This window comes from Saimiri boliviensis, chromosome 2 (genome assembly GCF_048565385.1).
Source record: "Saimiri boliviensis isolate mSaiBol1 chromosome 2, mSaiBol1.pri, whole genome shotgun sequence".
Classification (NCBI taxonomy): domain Eukaryota; kingdom Metazoa; phylum Chordata; class Mammalia; order Primates; family Cebidae; genus Saimiri; species Saimiri boliviensis.
Genome location: NC_133450.1, coordinates 65717128 through 65743843, shown reverse-complemented (window position 1 = coordinate 65743843; position 26716 = coordinate 65717128). Strand labels below are relative to the sequence as shown.

Here is a 26716-nt window from a genome sequence, read left to right as displayed (position 1 = left end):
GGGCTCCCAGGAGCCGGCTGAGCGCCGGGCCCTTATTTCCCGGGAACGTGGGGCTGGGTGCTGCCCCTGGGGGCCCGACCATGGCCAGCCGGGGTTTCAGCTGGGGCTCAGGCCACCTGAACGAGGACAACGCTCGTTTCCTGCTGCTGGCCGCGCTCATCGTGCTCTACCTGCTGGGCGGCGCCGCCGTCTTCTCCGCGCTGGAGCTGGCGCACGAGCGCCAGGCCAAGCAGCGCTGGGAGGAGCGCCTGGCCAACTTCAGCCGCGGCCACAACCTGAGCCGCGACGAGCTGCGCGGTTTCCTCCGCCACTACGAGGAGGCCACTCGGGCCGGCATCCGCGTGGACAACGCCCGCCCGCGCTGGGACTTCGCCGGCGCCTTCTACTTCGTGGGCACCGTCGTGTCCACCATAGGTAAGTGTCCTGGCGGGACTCGCTGACAACCCCCGGGCGGCCTCCACTTCCTCTGGGGGGTAGGAGCGACCCTCTCAGCCTTTCATCCATCTGGGCGCCCAGCCCGACTCCACCGACGTGCGCTGTCGCCTGATCAACAGGTGGTATTGCCTCCCCGCTGCTCAAATGTGGTCCACGCTCAGGCAGCCTCAGCGTCACCGGGCAGCTTGTTAGAAATGCAGTCTCAGACCCCTCTCCAGACCTGCAGAGTCAGAATCTGCATGTTAACAAGGTCCCCAAAGAATTGGAATGATCCTTAAATTGGAGACGCTCTGCTCTGGGAGATTTTCAGTCCAATGAAGGAGACCGGCTTGAGTTCATGGGGAGGAAAGCTTTTACAGATGATAGGGAAAGGAAACTGAACATTAATGAGTCAGTTGGAGGGGAAGTGCAGATTTGAAAAGATTCTGCCCTTGACTTCACACTTAGTGAGAAAAAATAAGAACAGATTGGAAGTGAGGAAGCAAAAGTGTCAATGAGAGTTCAAAGGATGGAAAATTTCCCACCAGGAACAACCAGGGAAGTGACCTTTCGGCTGAAGTAATTCGTGTTAGGCATAACTTGGGTTTGAGAACTGGAAGCACGTTGACCTTTGGAGTAGGAGAGAATCGCATTCAGGGGCCCCCTGAGCTGGCTGGAGGGGTGGAAGGAAGACTAGGAAGGTTTGCTGGTTAATGGGATGGAGGGGGAGGACCTTCGCTGACAGACTAAGCAGCTGGAACTTATCTAGAGGCACCTGGGAGCCATTGAGAATTTTTTAGCAAGGATGTAGCACAGCTACAATCAGTTGTGTTTATTTCCCAGCAGAAGGAAAATGATTGGGGGCGGGGTGGGTCTTTACACCACATCCCCAAAAATTGTTCATCCCTGAAGAATAATCAAGTGATTCGTGGGGGCTGGGGAAGATGCTGTAGAAATAAATTTTGAGGGGAGGGAAAAAGAGAGCTGGAGCAGGGGAGGGAGCTTGGAAAAGCCACGCAGAAAGGAAGTGGCATCCAAATTGCAAGAAAGGCTCCCAGTTGCAAACAGCCCAGGGTGGTGCATATGCCAAGCGGTCTGTAGTTAAGGCCCCTGTGCGCTCTAGAAGAGCTCCCTGGTCAGGTAGGGTGACAAGTTGAGGCTCCCACACATGGCTGTGCTACATAGGCATTCTGCCGGGAGAAGCAGCCCAAAAGAAGAGATTGGTGTCAAGAAACACTTCCCATGGCTAGTCCAGGAATCAAGGGCTTTGGCTGGTGCATGGGAGGCGAGGCAGAGGACCAGCATGATTAGGGACACAACGGCTGTATCTGAAGTGCCTGGCTCCCAGCCCCCATCCCATCCCAGATTGCACTGCCCATCAGCAGGCCATGATGGCACCACTATAACTGGGTATCAGGCAGGAAATCTCCCACAGCAGACCAGAATGGGCCCAAGATGGGTGGAGGAGGAATAAAACCCCACATTCTCCCCAAAGCCCACATTCTCTGCTGGACTCTTAGCCATGTTCCACAAACCCCTCATCACATCACCTCCCACGTCTCAGAAGACAGTTCCAGAATCTCCACAGAGGCAAGACTTGGGGTGAACAAACTGATTAGGAGGTGCAACTTTGGAAGTGACCTTGAATCCATTGTGTTCGCATAGCCAGTACAGGATTGTTTTAGATTGAATGGCTACTTGGGATGGTTTTGATGGGAACTTTGAGGACTGAGTCCTCCTTGCCACCATCAAAAACCATCTCTCGGTGCTCCCGGTGGGCACAGAGGCAGGAAGGAGCACGTAGTGCCCGCATCACGTCGCAGGAACTGGGAATGGCATGGGTAGTTGGCCATGTAGGAACATGAGCTTCGGGGATATGAATATGACACGTGGCATAGTGGAGTGAAAAGAAACCTGGACAAAGAGTCTGGAGTGGGAGCTTTTGGTTCTGCCGCTATACCCTGGGCAAGCCTCTTGACTATTCTGAGCCCCATCCTTTTCTCATCTGAGCGATCTACAGAGTGCCCACCTTGGTATCTGGCACATCAGCTATTTGGTAAATATTGGTCCTGCTCCTCTGCTCCCTCCCTCTGCCTAAGCCTGCCGTTGTTAGAGTGTTCTTGTGAGGAACAAGGAGCTCATGTAAGTGCGTGCCTGTTAAAAGGCAAAAAACATTATGTACGTGTGGGCTGATTTTCATTTCTCATTTATAATATTTCCTTTTGAATTGTTTGATTAATTGTTGTAATCATGGCACTGGCTACCCTTATCAGGCCCATATTAGGCACCTACTGTGTGATTATTATGTGAATATGCAATGCAGCTCATTGCTGTTACATTTACACTTCATTTCAGCCAGCACAACTCCATGAGGTAGGCATAATAATCCCCCGTTACAGATGAAAAAACTGAAGCTTCAGGTTTTTTGTAAAATAAAGTATAAAGAAGAAAAAAATCAAGTTACATGCAGTAGTATCATCCAAATTAACCACTGTTAATGTTTTGATCCATTTTCTTCTAGTCTTTTCCCTCTGCATATGCATGTATGTATGTGTGTTTTTTAAAATTAGAATTATAGCCGGGTACAGTGGCTCATGCCTGTAATCCCAACAGTTTGGGAGACCCAGGCAGGCAGATCACCTGAGGTGGAGAGTTCAAGACTAGCCTGACCAACATGGAGAAACCCTGTCTCTACTAAAAATACAAAATTAGCCAGGCATGGTGGCTCATGCCTGTAATCCCAGCGACTGGAGAGGCTGAGGCAGGAGAATTGCTTGAGCTCAGGAGGCGGAGGTTGCTGTGATCTGAGATCGTACCATTGTACTCCAGCCTGGGCAACAGAGCAAGACTTGGTCTCAAAAAAATAAAAATTAGAATTATATTCTATAAACCGCTGATATCTTGCATTTTTATTGATAACCTTACATGATGGTATTTTTCTTCTAAAAATCAATTCCACCATGCTTTATTCTGCAAAGACTTTTAACAAAGTATACAGTAAAATAATTATAAGATATAAATAAAGCTTCAGAACCAGAGAAAACAAGAACAGAAATATGGAAAGCAAGTGGAGCTATGAAGTTGCTAGAGAGGAACTTTGTCTTAGTTTGGGTTCCCTTAAAAGTGGACCTTGAACCAAAAATTGGAGTGCAAGCAGTTTATTGGGAGGAGCAAGGGATACCAGTAGGTGCAAGAGGACTTGAATCAGGGAAGGAAAATAAGTTAATCAAGGGTATGCTATTAAGGCAGGCGCCACCGTGGGCGACTGGTACCTAATCCCAAGGGGAAGCTTGCAAGCGATGAATGCAAAGCTCCTGACCCAGATATGCCATGCAGGAAAGGTGGGATATTTACACACCCACACCTGTCAGGAATTGGTTAAGAAGCTGTCTGGGGAGGATGAGGAAGGCGCACAGGGATGTAATTCCCAGGTACTTCTGGCCTTATTTTCTTCTGTGGGCAGCCCAAGGGTAGCCCTCAGGGAAAGATATAGGCTCTAATGTTGGAAATCAGGCCAGTGTGCCAGGAAATGATAAAACCATCCCAAGGAGTGATGGGAATCCCATAGAAGGGAGAGAACCAGCAGTGACTGTTCAAGCTTCAGATTTGGTTTCAGGCTTCATAGCAGAGTCATGACCCGTACTGGAATTCTTAGTATCAGAAAGGAGGAAAAATAAACCTTTCCCAGTACCTAATTCTCCTTTTTTTTTGAGACAGAGTCTTGCTTTGTCACCCAGCTGGAGTACAGTGGCACCATCTTGGCTCACTGCAACCCCTGCCTCCTGGGTTCAAGTGATTCTCCTGCCTCAGCCTCCCAAATAGCTGGGATTACAGGTGTGCGCCACCATGCCCAGTTAATTTTTGTTTTTCGTTTTCTGTTTTAGTAGAGACAGAGTTTTGGCATGTTGGCCAGGCTGGTCTCAAACTTTTGGCCTCAAGTGATCCTCCTGCCTCAGCCTTCCAAAGTGCTGGGATTACAGGTGTGAGCCACTTTTTTTTTTTTTTTTTTTTTTTTGGGAGTCTCACTCTGTTGCCCAGGCTGGAATGCAGTGGCACAAACCTGGCTCACTGCAACATCCATGCTTCCCAGTTGAAACAGTTCTCCTGCCTCGGCCTCACAAGGTACAAGCCACCACACCCAGCTAATTTTTGTATTTTTAATAGAGAAATGACTTCACCATGTTGGCCAGGCTGGGCTTGAAATCCTGACCTCAAGTGATCTGCCTGCCTCAGCCTCCCAAAGTGCTGGGGTTACAGGCATGAGCCACCACGCCTGGCCCCAGTACCTAATTCTCAAAAGTGTTTTCTCCTTGAGATTATATGTAGGAGACATTGTATAGGACAACAGATGATATTCACAAACAATATTTTTCTGGAAAATGCAATTGATGATTTCATGTAGCCCTTATCTAATTGAGATCTTTGACTTAGAAGTCAAAGCTTAGAGTGGAAACCAGTTTGCCAGTTTCTCTAAAGGTTAAACATAGAACCACTTTATGACCCAGCAATTCCATTTCTAGGTATATATCCAAAAAAATCAAAAGTAGGGATTCAAACCGATATTTGTATATCAGTGTTTATAACAGCATTATTTGCAATATCCAAACAGCCCATGTGTCCATCAATGGATGAATGAATAAACCAAATGTGGGCTACATATAATGGAATATGATTCAGCCAAAAAAAGGAGGGAAATTTTGATATATGCTGTAAATAGATGGACCTTGAAAATAATTATGCTTAGTAAAATAAGCCAGACACAGAAGGACAACTATCATATGATTCCACTTACAGGAGGTACCTAGAATAGGCAGATTCATAGAAACAAATTAAAATAGAGGTTACCAGGGGCTGAGGGAAGGCTATAAGCGGGAGTTATTGCTTAATGAGTACTTTCAGTTTGGGGTGCTGAAAACATTTTAGGTATAGATAGTGGTGATTGTTACATGACATTGCAAATATATTTCATGCTATTGTATGCTTTTAAATCGTTAAAATAATAAATGTGTTAAGTATATTTGACTGCAGTAAAGAAAATCTCAGGGCAGAGTATTAAAACACATTTCAGAAATGTTGATTCTGAAAAAGGCTGGCGATCAGACATGAAACAGGAATAAATTTAAAGTACTCTGAGATGTAGATTGGCAGTATGTCTTGTAAATGATCTTCTGTGAGTATCTTTTCTCTGAAACCAGCTTTTGTTAGGAGTTTGTCCCCATGTTTGCCAGTATATCTATAGCTAGCTTCTGTCCCCAGAGCATTCGAGATCATCTGCATTTGACAGAGTCAGGGGAGGGTTAGGTTTTGCTGCAGTAACAAGCTACCTCCAAAATCTCAGTAAAATGCAGTAAATGTGTACTTCTTACAACGAGTTCACTGTGGGTGTGGGTGATGCTGGAGGGCAGTTGCCTCTGTGTCGCCCCAGAGCTCCAGGCCTCTTCTGTCTCTTAGCTCCTCTTCCTCAGCACGTGCTTCCAGGATTGCTCTGGAAGGGGAAGAAGGGGCTGAAGAGTTGAGCACCAGTGATTAAATGACAGCCATCACCCGGAAGTAGCACAGGTCCGCTCCATTCCCATGTCATTGGCCAAATCAACTCACAGAACGACCACACCCTACTTTAAGGGGTCAGGGAAACATTACCTCATCCCTTTTGTGGCAAGCTGCAGAAGAAATGCTTCTTCCAGTCTTAAAAAAAAAAAAAAATCATGTGTTGGTCCAGGTGCGGTGGCTCATGCCTATAATCCCAGCACTTCGGAAGGTGGAAGTGGGTAGATTGCTTGAGGTCAGGAGTTCAAGACCAGCCTGGCCAACATGACAAAAACCTCGTCTCTACAAAGAAATAGAAAAAATTAGCCAGGTGTGGTGGTATAGGCCTGTAGTCCCAGCTACTTTGGGGGAGGGAGGACCTGTTGAGCCCAGGAGGTTGAGGTTGAGACTGCAGTGAGACACGATTATGCCACTGCACTCCAGCCTGGGCAACAGGACAAGACCGTGTCTCAGACAAAAAAAAAAAAAAAAAAGACAAGAAATGCAGAGTCCCGGTCAACCCCAGACCAACAGAATCCAAGTCTACACTTTGACAAAACACCCAGGTAAGCCCTGGGCACGTTAAAGTCTGAGAAATCCAGAGTCTAGAGGACAAACCGATGGCCAGGCAGGTATGGCACAGAGGTGAGCTCACCTGTTGTCTTATGACCTCCTCACCAGCTGGAAGTCAAGTGCGCTGAGGGCAGGTTCATTGCATAGCATCCAGATGCAGGGATGTGTCGGGCTCAGACTGAGAAGGGGATCTGGCTCGTGAGGACCTGAGATGCTCAGACAGAGAGGCTCAGCCTGCCTCCTATGTGACTAGATTCTCAACAACAGTTTTTATTCATTTGTAGTAAACAGAAATAATCATGCAGGTGCCCTGTTGTGGCCCTGGGTGTGGCCCATGATTGGCTCTGCATGGCTGCACTCCACAAGGCCCGCATGGGATTCTCCCAGTCTCTCATATCCTAAAGGAGTTCTGGAAACTCTTATCCCTAAACTCCTCCCCAGGTTTCTCCCAACCATCAGCCCTCTGTCTTCCTGTCCCTCCTGGTCCCTTCTCCCCACACCTCCCTCTGCTCCTTATTATCAGAATTGACTTCGCTTCTGCAGCATCATTTAGTTTTCTCTCAGCCTGTTTCCTGAGTTCCCTATAGGAAAGGACAGTCCTGGTAGTTGACCCAGCAAAGCAACAATCTTTTCCCCTTAGAAGCAAGGAGAGAACAGTGGGGGAAGATGATGATCACGCATACATTAATGACTATACACCTGGGAAACATCTCAGCCATTAGAGGAGGACATTTCCATGTTCAGACCCAGAAGCACGTGGTCCTGCCAAGGACAGTGGAGAAAACCGCCTCATCAGAAGGCATCTCTGTCACAACATGGCCCTCCCTTCATCCCCCAGCCTTCTGCCTCTTTCGGTTCAGCTGATGTGAATTGCCAGACATTTTACCGGGACCTTCAGCACACCTACTGTGTCTTCCCTTGGCCAGAGAGTCATCTTTGTAAGCCTAATTAGGTACTCAGGGTTTATTTTCCCCATTCTCTAATCAGCTCTCCTGTGTCTCTCAACTGATCCCCTCTCCTTGAAAGGGAAACACTATAATCTGTGACCTCAGGGGTCAGACTGTGAATGTAAATGAGTATAACTTGGGGTGTAGGACATCAGGGAGCAGCAGGGCCTTGTGCCCTGGGGAGAGCAACCCCAACACAGGCATTCAGATTCTAACTTTGAAATAGCATTGCGCTGGCTAGATGGGTCTGAGTTCAACCGGGTTGAGTCCCCCGGTTGAAGCTTTGATGATGGTGAGCTCTGGGCTTCTTTTTCTTTGGGAGGGAGAAGGACAGGGAGCGCTTCACTCTTCTTGAGCAGTAGCAGAGCTTACTTTTTTGTTTTGTTTTGTTTTTTGTTTTTTGAGATGGAGTTTCACTCTTGTTACCCAGGCTGGAGTGCAATGGCATGATCTCAGCTCACTGCAACCTCCGCCTCCTGGGTTCAAGCAATCCTCCTGCTTCAGCCTCCCGAGTAGCTGGGATTATAGGCATGTGCCACCATGCCCAGCTAATTTTTGTATTTTTAGTAGAGACGGGGTTTCACCATGTTGACCAGGATGGTCTCGATCTCTTGATCTCGTGATCCACCCACCTCGGCCTCCCAAAGTGCTGGGATTATAGGCATGAGCCACCGTGCCCGGCCAGAGCTTACTTTTTATAGTTCACTTAAAGGATGCTTGTTCACCGAGGGTGAACCTTGCATGCTCTTATTTCTAAAAGGAACTACGGGCAGTTAGATTCTCTTAAACCCTTCCGATTTCTGCAACTACACATAGGTATCGAAATCTATAAGTATGTACTATTAGCTTTTTCACATTATTTCCTATATACTTTCTCAAGAATTCCACATGTTTATATGAATGTGGAATGGTTTAACTATCCTCAAATAGTTGGACTTGGGGATTATATGTGATTTTTTTTTTTACTGTTGATTATAATAAAAAGCATGAAATTTTGGATTTCACCATGGTTAAACATAGTGCACATCCCTGTGTACATTTAGTTCTAACAGCAACCCCATAAGGTCAGTACTATTAATATTCTCGTGTTGCAGACAAGGATCCCAAGGCATCGAGAGCTTCTGTGCTCTGTGTGAAGCTGCTAGCTGGAAGCAGTGTGGCATTTCCCTTCAGACTTTACACTTTGAACCACCACTTCTTTGCCTTTTCTTCTGTTGGGGTCCTTGTTGTGGGAAGAATTGCTAGTTAAAGAGATCATGACCTCCCCTCCTTTTTTTTTGAGATGGAGTCTTGTTCTGTAGCCCAGTCTGGAGTGCCGTGGCGCAATCTCAGCTCACTGCAACCTCCGCCTCCTGGGTCCCAGTTTAAGCAGTTCTCCTACCTCAGCCTCCCAAGTAGCTGGGATTACAGGCACGAGCCACCATGCCCAGCTAATTTTTTTATTCTTTAGTAGAGACATAGTTTCACCATGTTGGCCAGTCTGGTCTTGAACTCCTGACCTCGTGATCTGCTCTCCTTTGCTTCCTAAAGTGCTGGGATTACATGTGTGAGCCACCACGCCCAGCCAATCATGACCCCTTTATAGTGTGGTGGCCCTTAGGCGACCTGGGATAGTCTAAGAAGACAGAAATGATCTGGTTAGCAGAACTGCAGAGGTTGATGATGTCTGTGTCACCATGGGTGCAAGGTTTGGGCAGTGTGCTGCCTACCATCCAGGAGTCCTCTCAAAGCTGCAAACTCTCTGCCATCACCATGGTGAAGGGTGCCTGCCCCAGGACTTTCACCTCTAATTCAGTCATGTTTGATCCTGGAAGTCAACTCCTAACTTTGCCTGTTAGTACTTGGCATGTTGGCACTAAGGTTCTCTGTGTCTTGGGTCTTCCCTCCTTTTAAGCAGCTGATGAAGTTCACAATAAATTGACCATGTGGATCAACCAGGGCTGTGTTTTTCAAACTGCACCCCAAGGAGCCCATGGGGTTTGTGGTATTTTAAGGGCTGCCTCAAGGGTCAAGAGGATCCCTCAAGTTTGTTTTTGTTTTTTTGAGATGAAGTCTTGCTCTTTCACCCAGGCTGGAATTCAGTGGCATGATCTTCGCTCACTGCAACCTTTGCCTCCCGGGTTCAAGTTATTCTTCTGCCTCAGCCTCCCGAGTAGCCAGGACTACAGGTGCATGCCACCACGCCTGGCTAATTTTTGTATTTTTAGTAGAGACAGGGTTTCACTATATTGGCCAGGCTGGTCTTGAACTCCTGACCTCAGGTGATCCACCTACTTCGGCTCTCCAAAGTGCTGAGATCACAGGCATGAGCCACTGTGCCTGGGCTCAAGTTTTGATCTCTATTGTTTATATACATGAACACACACACACACACACACACACACACACACACACACTTGATTGTTTCAGAGCAGAAGAACTTGATATAAATAGATGTCTAAAATATTTATCCTGTTCAGCCATTTTTTTATTGGCTTAAATTTTTTGAAATGTAGAGAAGATTTTTATAGAGCCAAATACACTCATTTTGACTGACAGGGTTTTTTCTATAGCTTTTTATAAATTCAGGTCCCCTCCATGGTTGAGATAAAGATTCTTATCCATTCTCTGTTTAGCTCTTTAACTCATCTCAAATGTTATTTTAAATGATTGCTTTTAAAAAGGTTTTATGAGGTTGACTATACAATGATGTTTTGACTTATTTCTAAAATTATCACATAGTGATTTGAGAATATGCATTTTGCAGAATTCTCCTTTTTATTGTTTCTATATATCCTGGGGTCTGCATATATTTCAGCTGGTTTTTCTCCTGTGCTTCTGAATTTTAGACCTGGAGGAAATGTTATCACAGCCCACTCCAAACAGAAAACACACCCAAAATAACATTTCATTGTATGTTTTGGGCATATCAATTCAGTGCTATTGCTTTTATCACTTTCATAACTTTTATTACTATTTTATTATAATAGTATTGCCTTTATTTACCTCTGAATGCTTTATAAACTAATACCTATTTTAAAACTCAGAAATGATTAAAGTTCTGCATCATATTAGCAGATACTTGCTGACTTTTAGAACATCTCTTTAGTTGTCATCTTTAGTCATTTTTGTTTTAAGTTAACCACTTAACACATTTTTATATTTTTATTGTTTATTTTATTTTATTTTTTAAATTTTATTTTATCTTTTTTTTTTTTTTTTTGAGATGGAGTTTCACTCTTGTTGCCCAGGCTGGAGTGCAATGGCGTGTTACTGCTCACCACAACCTCTACCTCCTATGTTCAAGCAATTCTCGTGCCTCAGCCTCCTGAGTAGCTAGGATTACAGGCATGCACCACCATGCCTGGCCAATTTTGTGTTTTTAGTAGAGACAGGGTTTCCCAATGTTGACCAGGCTGGTTTTGAAATCCTGACCTCTGGGGATCCGCCCACCTGGGCCTCCCAAAGTGCTGGGATTACAGGCGTGAGCCACTGTGCCTGGCCTTTATTTTATCTTTGTAGGGAAATCTAATGCACTTAATTTTTTTTCTTTTTTTTGAGGCAGAGTCTTGCTCTGTCGCCAGGCTGGAGTGCAGTGGCGTGATCTCGGCTCACTGCAACCTCCACCTCCTGGGTTCAAGTGATTCTTCTACCTCAGCCTCCCGAGTAGCTGGGACCACAGGCATGTGCCACCATGCCCGGCTAATTTTTGTATTGTTAGTAGAGACGGGGTTTCACCATGTTGGCCAGGATGGTCTCGGTCTCTTGACTTCGTGATCCACCCACTTTGGCCTCCCAAAGTGCTGGGATTACAGGCGTGAGCCACCGTGCCCAGCCTACTAATGCACTTAATGTTAGGTTTCATTGGTATTTTCCTCCTTCATCCTGTACTTCAATTCTATATTTTTATTATGATGGCTTATGTGTTCTTTTTGTCATTTAAAATGGGATCAGAATGAATTCATATCTAAACTATCTGAAGATAAAAATCAATTCTAACACCATTTTTTATGTTTATAAACAAAACTGAGACCTCTGTTTCTTGATGATACCAAATCTTTCAGCTTGGGGTTCAACCCATTTCCTCCAGCCTTCTTGCCTCCCAAGTCCTTGTTGTATCTTGTTCTCTGGAAATGCTTTTTTAAATGACATTTTTACATCTTGGAATCTACCTTGTATCATCACATCTTTTAACTGAGAGCCCATTGCCTCTTTAACCTCTCTAGTGGTTTATGGACTTTACTTTCTTCTTTTTTTTTTTTTTTTTTTTGATACAGAGTTTCACTCTTGTTACCCAGGCTGGACTGCAATGGCACAATCTCGGCTCACCACAACCTCCGCCTCCCGGGTTCAGGCAATTCTCCTGCCTCAGCCTCCTGAGTAGCTGGGATTACAGGCACGCGCCACCATGCCCAGCTAATTTTTTTGTATTTTTAGTAGAGACGGGGTTTCACCATGTTGACCAGGATGGTCTCGATCTCTTAACCTCGTGATCCACCTGCCTCAGCCTCCCAAAGTGCTGGGATAACAGGCTTGAGCTACCGTGCCCGGCCTTGGACTTTACTTTCTTATTTTTATTATTATTTTTGGGGGGGATGGATACTTGCTGTGTCGCCCAGGCTGGAGTGCAGTGGCATAATATCTGCTCACTGCAGCCTCTGCCTCCCAGAGGTGATTCTCCTGCCTCAGCCTCCCGAATAGCTGGGATTACAGGTACGTACCACCATGCCTGGCTAATTTTTGTTTTGTTTTGTTTAGTTTTTTAGTAGAGATAGAGTTTCCCCATGTTGACCAGGCTGGTCTTGAACTCCTGATGTTAGGTGATCTACCCACTTCGGCCTCCCAAAATGATGAGACTACAGGCATGAGCCACCACATCCAGCCTGGACTTCTCTTTTTTGATCTCGCATCTTTCTTTCTAGTTTCATTCTTCTCATGCCTCTGGACCTTTATGCTTTGGCTGAGCATTCTCTTAAACCTCATTGGATATTCTCAAGCTTTGCTTGTGCCTTCAGGCAAAAAGTAAAGGCCAAAGAATTAACCTTTGAGAGAATGACTTTTCCTATGTGGTCTGAAAATGGTACCCCATTTAACACTTGCGGAGTTGGAGGAAAGAGGAAATAACCACATTTGTTACCTGTTTCTTTTGTGCTTTCTGTCTGGTGCTTTTCTTACTCTAACCCGGCAGCCACTTTTATTGGTACTTAGGTCTCAAGGTAGCACTGTTCCTTTTTGTTGCCTGTAGTAGTGCTTCTTCAAAATGACAAGCATATCGACTGCAGGTTGTATTGGCCTGCATGAAATACCAACACCAATGATTTAAACACATAGAAATTTATTTTTCTCATGCTAAGAAATTCAGAGGTCTGTGGTCCAGGGCTGATATAATAGTCCCACAAGGCCACCAAAGTCCCAGAACCTTCGTCTTTCTGTTCTGCCAGGCTTAGATGGTAGCTCTGTCTCTCTTTTGCTCATAAAACAGAAATTGTAATCACTATCAAGACAGGAAGAGGGAAGGAAAGAGGCAAAAGGTATGTGCCAGCTGAAAAGAACTTTCTGGGAAAATTCCAACTCATTGGTGCAAACCATGTCAGATTGTCCCCCAACCCCCTATCTGCAAGTGAGCTCATTGCTATCTCAAAGCAGCTAGGATTTATTTATTGAGGCAGAAGGGAAGTCAATATTGTGTAGCAACAGTATTGTGTAGGCAACTAACAGTACACCTCCTGGAAGAAGAAAATCTTGTCTGAGAATCTTTCTGGAATTGTTTTGGAAAGTACTCTGTGAGCAGTTAATGTCTTGATCAATTGTTTTCCAATCCTGGGAATTTTTTTTTTTTTTTTTTTTTGGAGACGACATTTCTCTCCTTGTCCAGGCTGAAGTGCAGTGGCGCCATCTTGGCTCACTGCAGCCTCCACCTCCTGGATTCAAGCAATTCTCCTGCCTCAGTCTCCTGAGTAGCTGGGATTACAGGTACCCACTACTGTGCCTGGCTAATTTTTTGTATTTTTAGTAGAGACTGGGTTTCACCATGTTGGCCAGGCTGATCTCGAACTCCTGGCCTCAGGTGATCTGCCTGCTTCGGTCTCCCAAAGTGCTGGGATTACAGGTGTGAGCCACCATGCCCAGCCAATCCTGGAAAGTTTTCTTCAAATACTTCCTTAATGATAGTTCAGAGAATCCCTGCATTTTTATCTTGTCACACTTAACTATTCTCAAGTTGGGTATTCATGTTGTTTAAAGTCTACTAGGTACTTCTGCTTTGTTTTCATATACTTGCTTGCTTTGATATTGTGGGTTTGATTCTCCATGTATCTCCCAGCTCACTGACTCTTCTCCCTTGTCTGCTGGCTGTCCGCTGACAGTGCTTTTAGCGGATGTTATTTCAGCAGCCCGCTGTGTGTCCGGCTCCGGCCTGGAGCTCCTCTTGCTGCTCTCCTGCTGCCATCCTTTTTATTATCATGTGATAGTTCCTCATAGTTCCTTATTGTTCTCTCTCTCTTCTCTCTGAACATGGATTTTCCTCATGAAATCTTGCTCACTTCTGGGGTTCCTCCCCTTTTCATTCTCTGCCTGTTTAGTGTAAGCCACTCGCATTCCCAACAGAATCATGAAACCTTTCTTCAGGGCTCGAAATCTAAAAACTGAACTTAGGCTACATTTATAATTTTCCTCAGTAAGGCCTGTCTTATTCCTTATAGCTGCTGATCCTTTTGGCTCCAGATGTTATATATTTGATATTTGGAATAGAGACATGCTATACTTTTTCTCAACTGATCATATTTTGAGAGGACTGAGTTTCCTTAACAGACTGTGACCCAGTAACTGCAGCTGTATAAAAAAATGTATAAAAGGGCTGGGCACAGTGGCTCAAGCCTGTAATCCCAGCACTTTGGGAGGCCTAGATAGGTGGGTTACCTAAGGTCAGGAGTTCGAGACCAGCCTGGCCAGCATGGCAAAACCCCATCTCCACTAAACATACAAAAATTAGCCGGGCATGGCGGTGAGCACCTGTAATCCCAGATACTCGGGAGGCTGAGGCAGGAGAATCGCTTGAACACAGGAGGCAGAGGTTTCAGTGGGCCAAGGTCATGCCACCGGGAGGCGGAGGTTTCGGTGAACCAAGGCCATGCCACTGCACTCTAGCCTGGGTGACAGAGCAAGACTTCATCTCAAAAAAAAAGAAAAATGCATAAAAGGCATGTTTTGAACACATAGGCATGTAGTTGTGGTAAGTACTCAGCAAAGGCTGAGTCGATTTCACAGGCTGATGGATGAAGACTGAGCTCCCAAAGCTGATAAAGTAACAATCATCACTCCTTTTTCAATTAAGAAAGAAAATTTTTCCTGGAGGAAATGGTGGTGGGGGGGTGCTGTTTGGAAAGAGATGATGACCTGCTCATTCTCTCAACAGTCCTATGAGTTACAGAAAGCAAGGCCAAAAAGAATAGGTAACGTTCCCAAGTCCTCACAGCTGTTAAGGAAGCGTGTTAATCGGGAATTTTGTTGGCCTTCAATGTTACAAAGCCCTGAAAAGTAGGGAAAGCACGCAAGGTTTTACTCTATCTTATAGAAGAGGTCTGCCCTGCACGCGCTGCATGGAGGCAATTCAGGGTTGCTGTGGGGGCTGCATAGAGGCAGCTGGGAGCCAGGCCTCTTCAGCTCAGTGGTGTAGCCCTATTCTCAGGTTCAGCGTGGTGCTGGTGTGCTGGCTGTCACATCCACGTGCTAGGTAGTAGGATGGAGGAAAGGGAGAGGGAGGGGGTGTCCCTTTCCTTTTGAGGCACTGTCTTTGGTCAGTTTCTCTAAGAAAACAGACTCTGGGCTAAGGATTTGGTAGGAAATGATTTACCAAGGAAGTGCTCCCAGAAAACACTAGCAGGAATGTGAGATTGATGAGAAATGGGAAAAGCCAAACACGCGGTTATTTTATGGAGCATAAATGACACCTTAGAATTTGGCCCTCCTTGAGGCAAAGGAACTGGGTTTATTTGTTTATTCATTTTTGAGATGGATTCTTAGTCTGTCACCCAGGCTGGAGTGCAATGCCTTGGTCTCGGCTCACTGCAACCTCTGCCTCCCTGGTTCTAGCGATTTTCCTTCCTCAGCCTCCGGGATTACAGGCGCCCAACACCACACCTGGCTACTTTTGTATTTTCAGTAAAAATGGCCAGCTGGTCTCGAACTCCTGACCTCATGATCTGTCCGCCTCGGCTTCCCAAAGCGCATGAGCTACCACGCCTGGCCAGAACTGTGTTTTTATACTCCCACACTAGCCAACCATTGGCTGTGGTTGGTGGGGTTGATGGGGCTACACCACCAGGTCTTGGCTGTGTGCAGTCACAGGTGTAAGCCATTAGCAGCAGAGCCTGCAACAGCTGGGAGCTGGACTCCCAAGGCTGGAGGGGCTTAGAGGAATCTGGATGGGGCACGGTGTGTAAGGGACTTGGAAATTCCAGTTACTTCCCCTTACATTTCATTGATCAGAACTTTGTCACATGGCTGCAAGAATGGCTAAGAAATGAAGTCTTTATTCCAGCCAGTAATGTGTCAGAAGACAGCACCTGGGAACTCAGAAAGAAAAAGATCCTGGCTCCTGAAGCCCCTGAGAAGAGCTCTGCAGGCCCTGCCTAAGTCACGTTTTCATGACAAACTCTTAACGAGTGAGATCAAGGTCAATGTCCACCTCTGGTGTGAGCAGGGAGCGGGTGTGTTGGGAGGAACACAACAGAAGGTAGAGAACGAAACAGGTTTCAAAGCAGAAGACTCTTCGTAGATGAGAGAGAGGAGGAAGGGTTGTTCCTGGACACACACTAGTGAGGGTCACCTGCTGGACAGTGCTCCTGTCGTCAAAATGGGATACCAAAGTAAGCATGGCTGGAGGGATCCCGAGTTGAGTTTTGAAGGTACTGAATTTAAGGAGCCTTTAGGACCTTGGAATGGAGACATTCCATAAACAACTGGAGGCCAGGTGTGGTGGCTCACACCTGTAATCTCAGCACTTTGGGACGCTGAGGAGGGAGGATCACCTGAGGTCAGGGGTTCAAGACCAGCCTGGCCAAAATGGTGAAAACGCATTTCTATTAAAATATTTTTAAAAAATTAGACTGGCATAGTGGTGGGTGCCTGTCATCCCAGCTACTTGGGTGGCTGAGGCAGGAGAATTGCCTGAACCCTGGAGATGGAGGTTGCAGTGAGCTGAGATCGCACCATTGCACTCCAGACTGGGTGGCAGAGTGAGGCTCCATTTCAAACAAACCAACCAACCAACCCCTAGGGAGAAAAGAGTCTGAAGCTCAGGAGAGATGTTAGGACTGGAGGTTCCAGATGTCAAGAAATTGTTTTGATTGGTAATATGTTAGGAGGGTGGAATCAGGAATAACAGGTTCTCAGACTTGCTTTGATATTTGCAGCCATCATCCTTTTAACAACAGCAACAGTAATAAAACTCAGCATTGGTTTTTCTCTTTCTTTGTATCCTCAGCCCCAGGGTTTCCCGTTAGGATACTCCTCACCCAGAGTGCCTGGGATCACCTGCTTTGGATTCCCCAGGGCTAAGAGAAACCCTGAGTAACTAAACCGCCCATGTCCACTAACTTTAAAACAATCTGTGACCCTGGAGCCAGGTTTCTCCACTTCAACACAACTGGCATTTTGGACCAGAGCCTCCTCTGTGGTGGGGCAGTGCTGTACTGGGTGTTTAGCACCATCCCTGCCAGTGTTGTAGTGTGCCCCTACTTGTTTCAACCAAAACTCTCTCCACATGCCCCCTGGGGGAGAATGACAGCCCTAAAGGGAACACAAGGACGAGAATCTGCCGGAGGAAAGAGTCTTTTTGGTTCTCTTTTTTCTGACAAACCTTTCAGGCTTCAAGACCAAAGAGAGGAATGAGCCAAGTCCAGGTTTCAGAAAGTGAAAGTATGTAGTGATTTTCATTAGTTGAGAAGTTCTAGGCAAAATTTTGAAACACAGGATTTTGAGTGTGTGGTCCTCTCTCCCCAAACTTTAATTTGAATTATTAACTGCAAGGTGGATTTTTCTTTTTAAAAATATGTTTTCCATTAAAAAGTCCTTAATATGTAGGCATTTGGATGCATTTTCAAATCATTTCAAAGTACTGAAAGTAAAAAACCAGTCTCCTTTCGCTCCCCCATCCTCTCCAGAAATAACTAACTTCAAGAGTTGGCTGTGGATCCTTCCAGAATTGTTTTTTCATCTACAGACACGTAAGTTCAAGCATACACACATGAGTTCCTTCACACATATATGGGCTTCTTCATGTATTTTTTTTTAACAAATTCATTGTTTATACCTACTGATGGCTCTTTTTTAATAGCTTTATCAATGTATAATTCATATACCATAAAATTCATCTATTTAAGGTGTACAATTCAGTGGGTTTTTAAAGTATATTTAGAGTTTTGCAGCCATCACTACCATCAATTTTAGGAATTTCAAGTTCCAAAAAAAAAAAACCCTCAGACCCTTTAGCATTTGCCCAGTTATGGTTTAATATGATTTGTCCCCACTATAAGCCTGTTGAGCTTGGCAGTGTTGGGGGCCAGGGGCACCTTGAAGGGATGATTAGGTCGTTAAGATGGATTAATGTCTTTCTCTCTAGACTGAGTTAGTTCTCTCAGGAATGGATTCCTTCCAGTGAGAGTGGATTGTTGTAAAGGGAGGTTGCCTCTCATATTTTCCTGGTTCGCTTTCCATTTCTCCACCATATTTTGATGCAGCGTGAAGCTCTCACCGGAAGCCACTAGATTCAGTTGCTCAATCTTGAACTTCTCAGCCTGTAAAACCTGTTTTCTTTTTCAAGACAGAGTCTTGCTTTGTTGCCTGGGCTGGAGTGCAGTAGCATGATCTCAGCTCACTGCAACCTCTGTCTCCTGAGTTTAAGTGATTTTCCTGCCTCAGCCTCCCCAGAAGCTAGCACTATAGACATGTGCCACCATGCCCAGCTAATTTTTTTTTTTTTTTGAGAGAGAGAGTTTTGTCATGTTGGCCAGGCTGGTCTCAAACTCCTGAGATGATCTGCCTGTGTCGGCCTCCCAAAGTGCTGGGATTATAGGCATGAGCCAGCATGCCTGGCCCCCTCCTTTCATTGTTAATTATCTGGTCTCAGGTATTGTGTTATAGCAACACAAAATGAACTAAGACACTCTCTATCCCCTCCAGCCTTAGGCATCCACTATTCTACTTTCTGTTTCTATAGATCTGTCTTTTCTGGACATTTCATATAAATGGAATCATACAACATGTGGTCTTTTGTGACTTTTTTCACTTAGCATATTTTCGATTGAGCCATGTTGTAGCATGTATTAACTTCCAAAATGGCTATAACATTTTATGTTCCCACTAACAGGGTGCAAGGGTTCCAGTTTCTCCACACCCTCTCCAACACTTTTACTATCTGTCTTTGGATGTGAAATAGTATCATATTGTGGCTTCGATTTGCATTTCTGTAATAACAAATGATATTGAGCATCTTTTTGTGTGTTTACTGGCCATTTGTATACTATCTTTAAAGAAAGGGCTGTTCAGATTCTTTGCCCATCTTTTAATTGGGTTATTTGTCCTTTTATTACTGAGTTATAAAAGTGCTTTATGTATTCTAGACTCAGGTCCATTAACAGATACATGATTTGCCAATATTTCCCCCCTCCTGTGGGTTGTCTTTTCACTATCTTTTTGATATTCATTGAAGCACCAAAGTTTTAAATGTTGATGAAGTCCAATTTATTAGATAAAGTTCTATTTTCTCTTTTGTTGCTTATGCTTTTAGTGTCATATTATAAGAAACCATTACCTAATCCAAGATCACAAAGATTTATACTTATGTTTTCTTCTAAGAGTTTTATGGTTTTGCTCTTACATTCAAGTTATTGATCCATTTTGAGTTAATGTTTATACATGGTGTGAAATATGAGTCTGCTGTGGTTTCAGTGTTTGTTTCTTCCAAAACTCACATGGAAATTTAATTGCAATTGTAGCAATATAAAGAAGTGGCATCTTTAAGAGGTGATTAGGTGGGCCAGGTGAGGTGGCTCACGCCTATAATCCCAGCACTTTGGGAGGCCAAGGCGGGTGGATCACCAGGTCAAGAGATCATGACCATCCTGGTCAACATGGTGAAACCCCACCTCTACTAAAAATACAAGAATTAACTGGACATGGTGGCACAAGTCGGTAGTCCCAGCTACACAGGAGGCTGAGGCAGGAGAATTGCTTGAACCCAGGAGGTGGAGGTTGCGGTGAGCCGAGATCGCACCATTGCACTCCAGCCTGGGTAATAAGAGCAAAACTCTGTCTCAAAAAAAAAAATAAATAAATAAATAAAAGAAGTGATTAGGTGATGAGGGCTCTGTCCACATGGATGGGATTAATTGTGTTATAAAAGGGCACGTTTTCCCTCCTCCTCTCTCTCCTTGCCCTTCCACGATGTGATGTATTCCCTCATGTGACAAAAGCAAGAAGGCCCTTTCAAGCTGTCAGTATCTTGATTTTAGACTACCAAGCCTCAAAATTCTAAGGAATAAGTTTTTCTTCTTTGCAAATTACCCAGTCTGTAGTATCTTGTTATAACACCACAGAATGGGCTAAGACAGGATCCAACTTAATTCTTTTGTATATGAATATCCAATTGTTCCAGGATCATTTGTCGAAAAGACTATGCTTTAGCACACTTGACAAAAGTCAATTAACCATAAACATGAAATTGATTTCTGGACTCTCAATTCTATTCCATTGCCCTGTCTATCCTTATTCTGGTACCTTGATTACTGTGGCTTTGTAGAAAATTTTGAAATCAGGAAATGTGAGTCCTCCAATGTTGTTGTTGTTTTCCCTCAAGATTGTTTTGGCTATTCTGAGTCCCTTGGGCTTTATGTGACTTTTAACATCAGTTTATCAATTACTACAAAGAAGACTTACATTGAATCAATTTGGGGAATTTTGCCATCTTAACAACATTAAGTGTTCCAGTCTATGAACATGAGATGTCTTTCCATTTAATTTGATTCTTCAACTTCTTTAAACAATGTTTTACAGTTTTTTGGAGCATAAGTTTTGACTTCTAAAAAAATTTCTTAAGTAATTCATTATTTTAGTGCTGTTGCAAATGAAATGGTTTTCTTAATTTTATTTTGAACTGTTTATTGCAAGTGTGTAGAAATGGAATTAATTTTTGCATGTTGATCTTGTATTCTGTGGCCTTGCTACACTAATGTATTAGTTCTAATAATTTTCAGTCAATTCCTTAGGAGTTTCTATATATATGGATATGTCATCTATGAATAGAGAGTTTTAATTCCTTCTTTCCAATCTGGATTTCTTTTATTTCCTTTATTTCATGCTTGACTAGAACCTCCACTGCAATGTTGAAAAGAGAGGATAAGAGTGGACCTCCTTATCTTATCCCGGATCTTGAGGAAAGTTTCAGACTTTCACTATTGAGTATGAAATTGGTTTTGTAGATGGCCTTTATCAGGTCAAGAAAGATCCCTTCTGTTTCTAGATTGTTGAATGTTTTTATCACAAAGAGCTGTTAGATTTTTGCCAAATTCTTTTTCCGCATCCATTGAGATGATCATGTGGTTTTATTTTTGTATACTATTTATATAATGTTTTGCGTTAATTGATTTTTGTTTACTTATTTATTCTGAGACGGAGTTTCACTGTGTATCCCAGGCTGGAGTGCAGTGGTGCAATCTTGGCTCACTGCAACTTCTCCCTCCCAGGTTCAAGTGATTCTTTTTCCTCAGCCTCCAGAGTAGCCAGGATTACAGGCATGTTGCACCACACCCAGCTCATTTTTTCTATTTTTAGTAGAGACAGAGTTTCGCCATGTTGGGCAGGCTGGTCTCAAACCCCTGGCCTCAGGCGATCCAACCATCTCAGCCTCCCAAAGTGCTGGGATTACAGGTGTGAACCACTGTGCCCAGCCTGATTTTTAGATATTAAATCAATCTCAAACGTCTGGAATAAATCCTACATGATTATGGTGTGTGTGTGTGTGTGTGTGTATATATATATATATATATATATATATATATATATATATATATATATTTTTTTTTTTTGAGACGGAGTTTTGCTCTTGTTACCCAGGCTGGAGTGCAATGGCACTATCTCAGCTCACCGCAACCTCCGTCTCCTGGATTCAGGCAATTCTCCTGCCTCAGCCTCCTGAGTAGCTGGGATTACAGGCACGCACCACCATGCCCAGCTAATTTTTTGTATTTTTTAGTAGAGACGGGGTTTCACCATGTTGACCAGGATGGTCTCGATCTCTTGACCTCGTGATCCACCCGCCTCGGCCTCCCAAAGTGCTGGGATTACAGGTGTGAGCCAACACGCCCGGCGGTGTATAATTTTTTAATATGTTGTTGTATTTGGTTTACTAGTATTTTGTTTAGGATTTGTTTAGGATTGCGTCAGCGTTCAGAAGAAGTAGACCAGGCACAGTGGCTTACTCCTGTTATCCTAGCACTTTGGGAGGCCGAGGCAGGTGGGTTTCCTGAGGCCAGGAGTTCGAGACCACCCTGGCCCACATGGCAAAACACCATCTCTACTAAAAATGCAAAAATTAGCCAGGCATGGTGGCATGTGCCTATACTCCCAGCTACTCAGGAGGCTGAGGCAGAAGAATCTCTGGAACCCGGAACGTGGAGGTTGCAGTGAGTGGAGATTGCACCATTGTACTCCAGCCTGGGTGACAGAGTGAGACTCTGTCTGGAAAAAAAAATCGTGTGTGTGTATGTGTATATATAAGTATATATATATATACACACACATTAAACAATATTTTAATGTACATACATATATGTATGTATATATGTATGTGTATATATACGTATGTGTGTATATATATGTATATTCATCTACCTTTTTTCTTTTTTTGTGCCCTTTGTCTTGTTTTGATATCAAGATAATACTATAGATCTGTAGAATTAGTTGGAACATGTTCATTCATACTTCTTGTATCTTTCTGAGGTTGCCCAGGGTACATAGGCATGGTATGGATGTTCATCAATTTAACCATTCCTCCTATTGTAAGACATAGGTTGTTTCTCATTATTTTCTAGCACAACTGCTTTATAAACCATATTTTCATTGTAATATTTAAATTGTAAATATGTATAGGTACTGCCAAGTTTTGGAGAATTTTTAAATTTAAATATCATTAGTTAATTTGCTAGAACCTTATTCTCACAGCTAACATATATTATATTTTTTCTCTCCTGTGATACTACACTAAGAGCTCTACATAAGCTTTCATCCTGTGAGGTTGTTATTTCATTTTATAAATATATATATGTATTTATATATTTTAAATTGAGGCGAGGTCTCACTGTGCTGCCCAGGCTGGTCTCAAACACCTTGCCCAGGCTGTTATTTCATGTTTAATAATAAAGCACATTTAATGTGTCACACATTTGTTATTATTTTCCCCCATTCTATAGGTGAGAAAACTGAAGCACAGAAGTTACATAGCTTGCCCAAAGTCACACGGCTAGTGGGTGGTAAAATTTGATTTAGACTTTGTTCAGCCATGATTTAAATTGGGAGAAGTGCTGGGTATCCTCCAAGATGGTCAAAATTCTAGTGAAAACTGAAATAAAACTTATGGCCCCAGTTCAGTATTTCTTTTCTTTTCTTTTTTTTTTAAATTATATTCTAAGTTCTGGGGTACATGTGCAGATCTTGCAGGATTGTTACACAGGTATACACATGCCATGGTGGTTTGCTGACTCCATCCCCCCACCACCTACATTAGGTATTTCTCCTAATGCTATCCCTCCCCAACCTCCCCACCCACTGCTCTCTCTCCACTAGCCTCCCCACCCTGCAACAGGCCCCAGTGCGTGATATTCCCCTCCCTGTGTTCATGTGTTCTCATTGTTCAACACCCACCTATGAGTGAGAACATGTGGTGTTTGATTTTCTCTTCTTGTGTCAGTTTGCTGAGAATGATGGTTTCCAGATTCATCTATGTCCCTGCAAAGGACATGAACTCATCCTTTTTTATGGTTGCATAGTATTCCATGGTGTATATGTGCCACATTTTCTTTATCCAGTCAATCCTTGATGGGCATTTGGGCTGGTTCCAAGTCTTTGCTATTGTAAACAGTGCCGCAATGAGCATACACGTGCATGTGTCTTTATAATAGAATGATTTATAATCCTTTGAGTATATACCCAGTAATGGGATTGCGAGGTCAAATTGTATTTCTATTTCTAGATCCTTGAGGAATCACCACACTGTCTTCCACAATGGTTGAACTAATTTACACTCCCACCAACAGTGTAAAAGCGTTCCTATTTCTCCCCATTCTCTCCAGTACCTGTTGTCTCCAGATTTTTTAATGATCACCATTCTAACTGGCATGAGATGGTATCTCAGTGTGGTTTTGGTTTGCATTTCTCTAATTACCAGTGATGATAAGCATTTTTTCATATGTTTTGTTGGCTGCACAAATGTCCTTTTTTGAAAAGTGTCTCTTCATATCTTTTGCCCACTTTTTGATGGGGTTGTTTTTTTCTGGTAAATTTGGTTTAGTTCTTTGTAGATTCTGGATATTAGCCCTTTGTCAAATGGGTAGCTTGCAAAAATTTTCCCGTTCTGTTGGTTGCCGGTTCACTCTAATGATTGTTTCTTTTGCTGTTCAGAAGTTCTTAAGTTTAATTAGATCCCATTTGTCTATTTTGGCTTTTGTTGCCATTGTCTTTGGTGTTTTAGATATGAAGTCTTTGCCAATGCCTATGTCCTGAGTGATATTGCCTATGTTTTCTTCTAGAGTTTTTATGGTGTTAGATCTTTATATTTAAATCTTAATCCATTTGGAGTTAATTTTTATATAAGGTGTAAGGAAGCGATCCAATTTCAGCTTTCTGCACATGGTTAGCCAGTTTTCCCAACAGCGTTTATTAAACAGGGAATCTTTTCCCCATTGCTTGTTTTTGTCAGGTTTGTCAAAGATCAGATGGTTGTAGGTGTGTGGCATTACTTCCGAGGCCTCTGTTCTGTTCCATTGGTCTATATCTGGTTCAGTATTTCTTTTTGCCATCAGTGGATGTTTCTGTGTTTTATTTGATGTTACTGATGAATATATGTTGCAGGCTATTGTTCTGAAGACATGGGGCTGCCAGGTTATATACTAAGGAAGATGTCTGGGTGTCCCATGCTAGGTTTGAACGGTGTGTTTCCTCCCTTCTTATCTCCTTAGAACCATACCAAGCACTCATCCCGTATCAAATGTAAAGTTCAGTTTGGTTCAGTCAGAATGTATGGAGTTCTTACTATTGGCCCAACCTGACTACAGGAGTTCTTAAGCTGGGCCCATGTATAGAATTCAGAGCATCTGTAAATGTGGATGGCATCATCTTTATATTACTAGCGTCCAACTAACCCCTGACTGACTGACCTTGAGCATGTCCTCCAACGATGAATGATGAATGAATTCCGACACAGGATGAGCAGGGCTTGTAGCTTTGGCACCAGTGAAATCACACATCCACTGTCTCCACTTGACAGTCACAGCAGATACCTTATCCTTCACCGTGACCACTACCTTCAAATCATGGTGTTGATTAGCCCTAATCTTGTTATTTTGTTTTATAAACATATCTGTGTATAAATACATAGATATTTTTTAACTTGAGATGGGGTCTCACTATGTTGCCCAGGCTGGTTTCAAACTCCTGCACTCAAACAATCTGCCTGCCTTGGCCTCCCAAAGCACTGGGATTACAGCCATAAGCCACCTCACCCAGGCTGTTATTTCATGATTTAATAATAAAGCACATTTAATGTGTCACACATTTGTTTCATTGTTTAGTAACTGTGTTTTAATACGGCTGCTTTTGTAATTTTATGTATTTTATTTCATTCATGAAAAATAAATTATTCTAAGAAGGGACCAATACGCTTTCCCAGACTGCTGAAGGCTCCACGTAGCAGAAAACAGGAATTGAGAACCAGACCAAAGTTAGGCTGGTTTTGAAGTGAAAAAGGGAACCTGCCACTGCCTCCATCCCTCTTTCTCTTGATAGGGCATTCATCCACTTGTGGTTGTTTCAAAAACAGACTTGAAACACATCATTGCTCAATCACTATGCGTAATCTCAGCTCTTTGCGATGATTCAGAAGCTGTTTCAGGATGTTGCCAGGTGCTGAGGGTCATGATTAGCAGCATGATTTACCATAGTTCCTTAGAGCAGTGGGGGAAGACACGAGCATATGGAAATGTCCTATTTATAGAGTACCCTTTGTATAGTGTAGGGGACTTTGTTCAAAGTTCCCATGCTGCTCCCTTGTCTCTGCCTTCTCAGCTAGTGATGATGTCCTTCTCAGCTAGCGATGACGTCCTTCTGGCTCTTAGCTCACCATCTACCCTGTGGTTTCAGCATGCCATGAACACTTGGCTGTAAATGCCGATTTTTGAATATATAATATTACTTCATGGTGATTTAATGCTACTTCTTGCTTAAGTTTATTTATTTTTATTTTTAAATTTTTTGAGACAGAGTCTTACTCTATCACCCAGGCTGGAGCGCAGTGGTGCAATCTCAGCTCACTACAATCTCTACCTCCTGGGTTCAAGTGATTCTCACCTCAGCCTCCTGAATAAATGGGATTACAAGTGTGTGCCACCATGCCTGGCTAATTTTTGTATTTTTAGTAGAGATGGGGTTTCACCATGTTGCCTATGCCGGCTTCTTGCTTAAGTTTAAATTAGAAATTGCCATTGGCCTTGGACCAAAGGCAACATGTTTTATTAGGTCCACAGATGTTGATGAGTTGGTAGATGTTTAACGACAAGCTTAAAAAAAAAAAAAAAAAGGAAAGCAAGCTCTGATTCATAGCATTTTCCTATTTCTGTGGTGTAAATATTCCCACACTGACTGATTTCATCCACAAAAGTGAAGTCGCTAAAGGCAGAAGGCAGAATAGAGATGTGCACAGTCAGCTCTCAAGGGACTTTCCCAGCCAGCTCCAGCTCACTGCTGTGAACCTCAGAGTGCTTGAGAAAATATGAATTCATTGTCAACTTTTTTTTTTTTTTTTTTTTTGAGAAAGAGTTTTACTCTGTCTCCAGGCTGGAGTGCAGTGACGCGATCTCAGCTCACTGCAACCTCCGCCTCCAGGGTTCAAGGGATTCTCCTGCTTCAGCCTCCCAAGTAGCTGGGACTAGAGGCATGTGCCACCACACCCATGTGTTTTTGTATTTTTAGTTTCACCGAGTTGGCCAAGATGTTGTCGATTTCTTGAC

At 43.6% G+C, this 26716-nt stretch overlaps 1 protein-coding gene across 1 annotated transcript in view; it reads left to right on the top strand.

Moving 5' to 3' along the window:
• Positions 1-26716, top strand: part of KCNK13 (potassium two pore domain channel subfamily K member 13) — a 113804-nt gene continuing 87088 nt past the window's right edge. The window contains exon 1 of the mRNA XM_003939867.4: positions 1-414. Within this exon, the coding sequence (XP_003939916.1) occupies positions 81-414 (334 nt within the window). The 5' untranslated portion in view covers positions 1-80. The remainder of the gene's footprint in view (positions 415-26716) is intronic.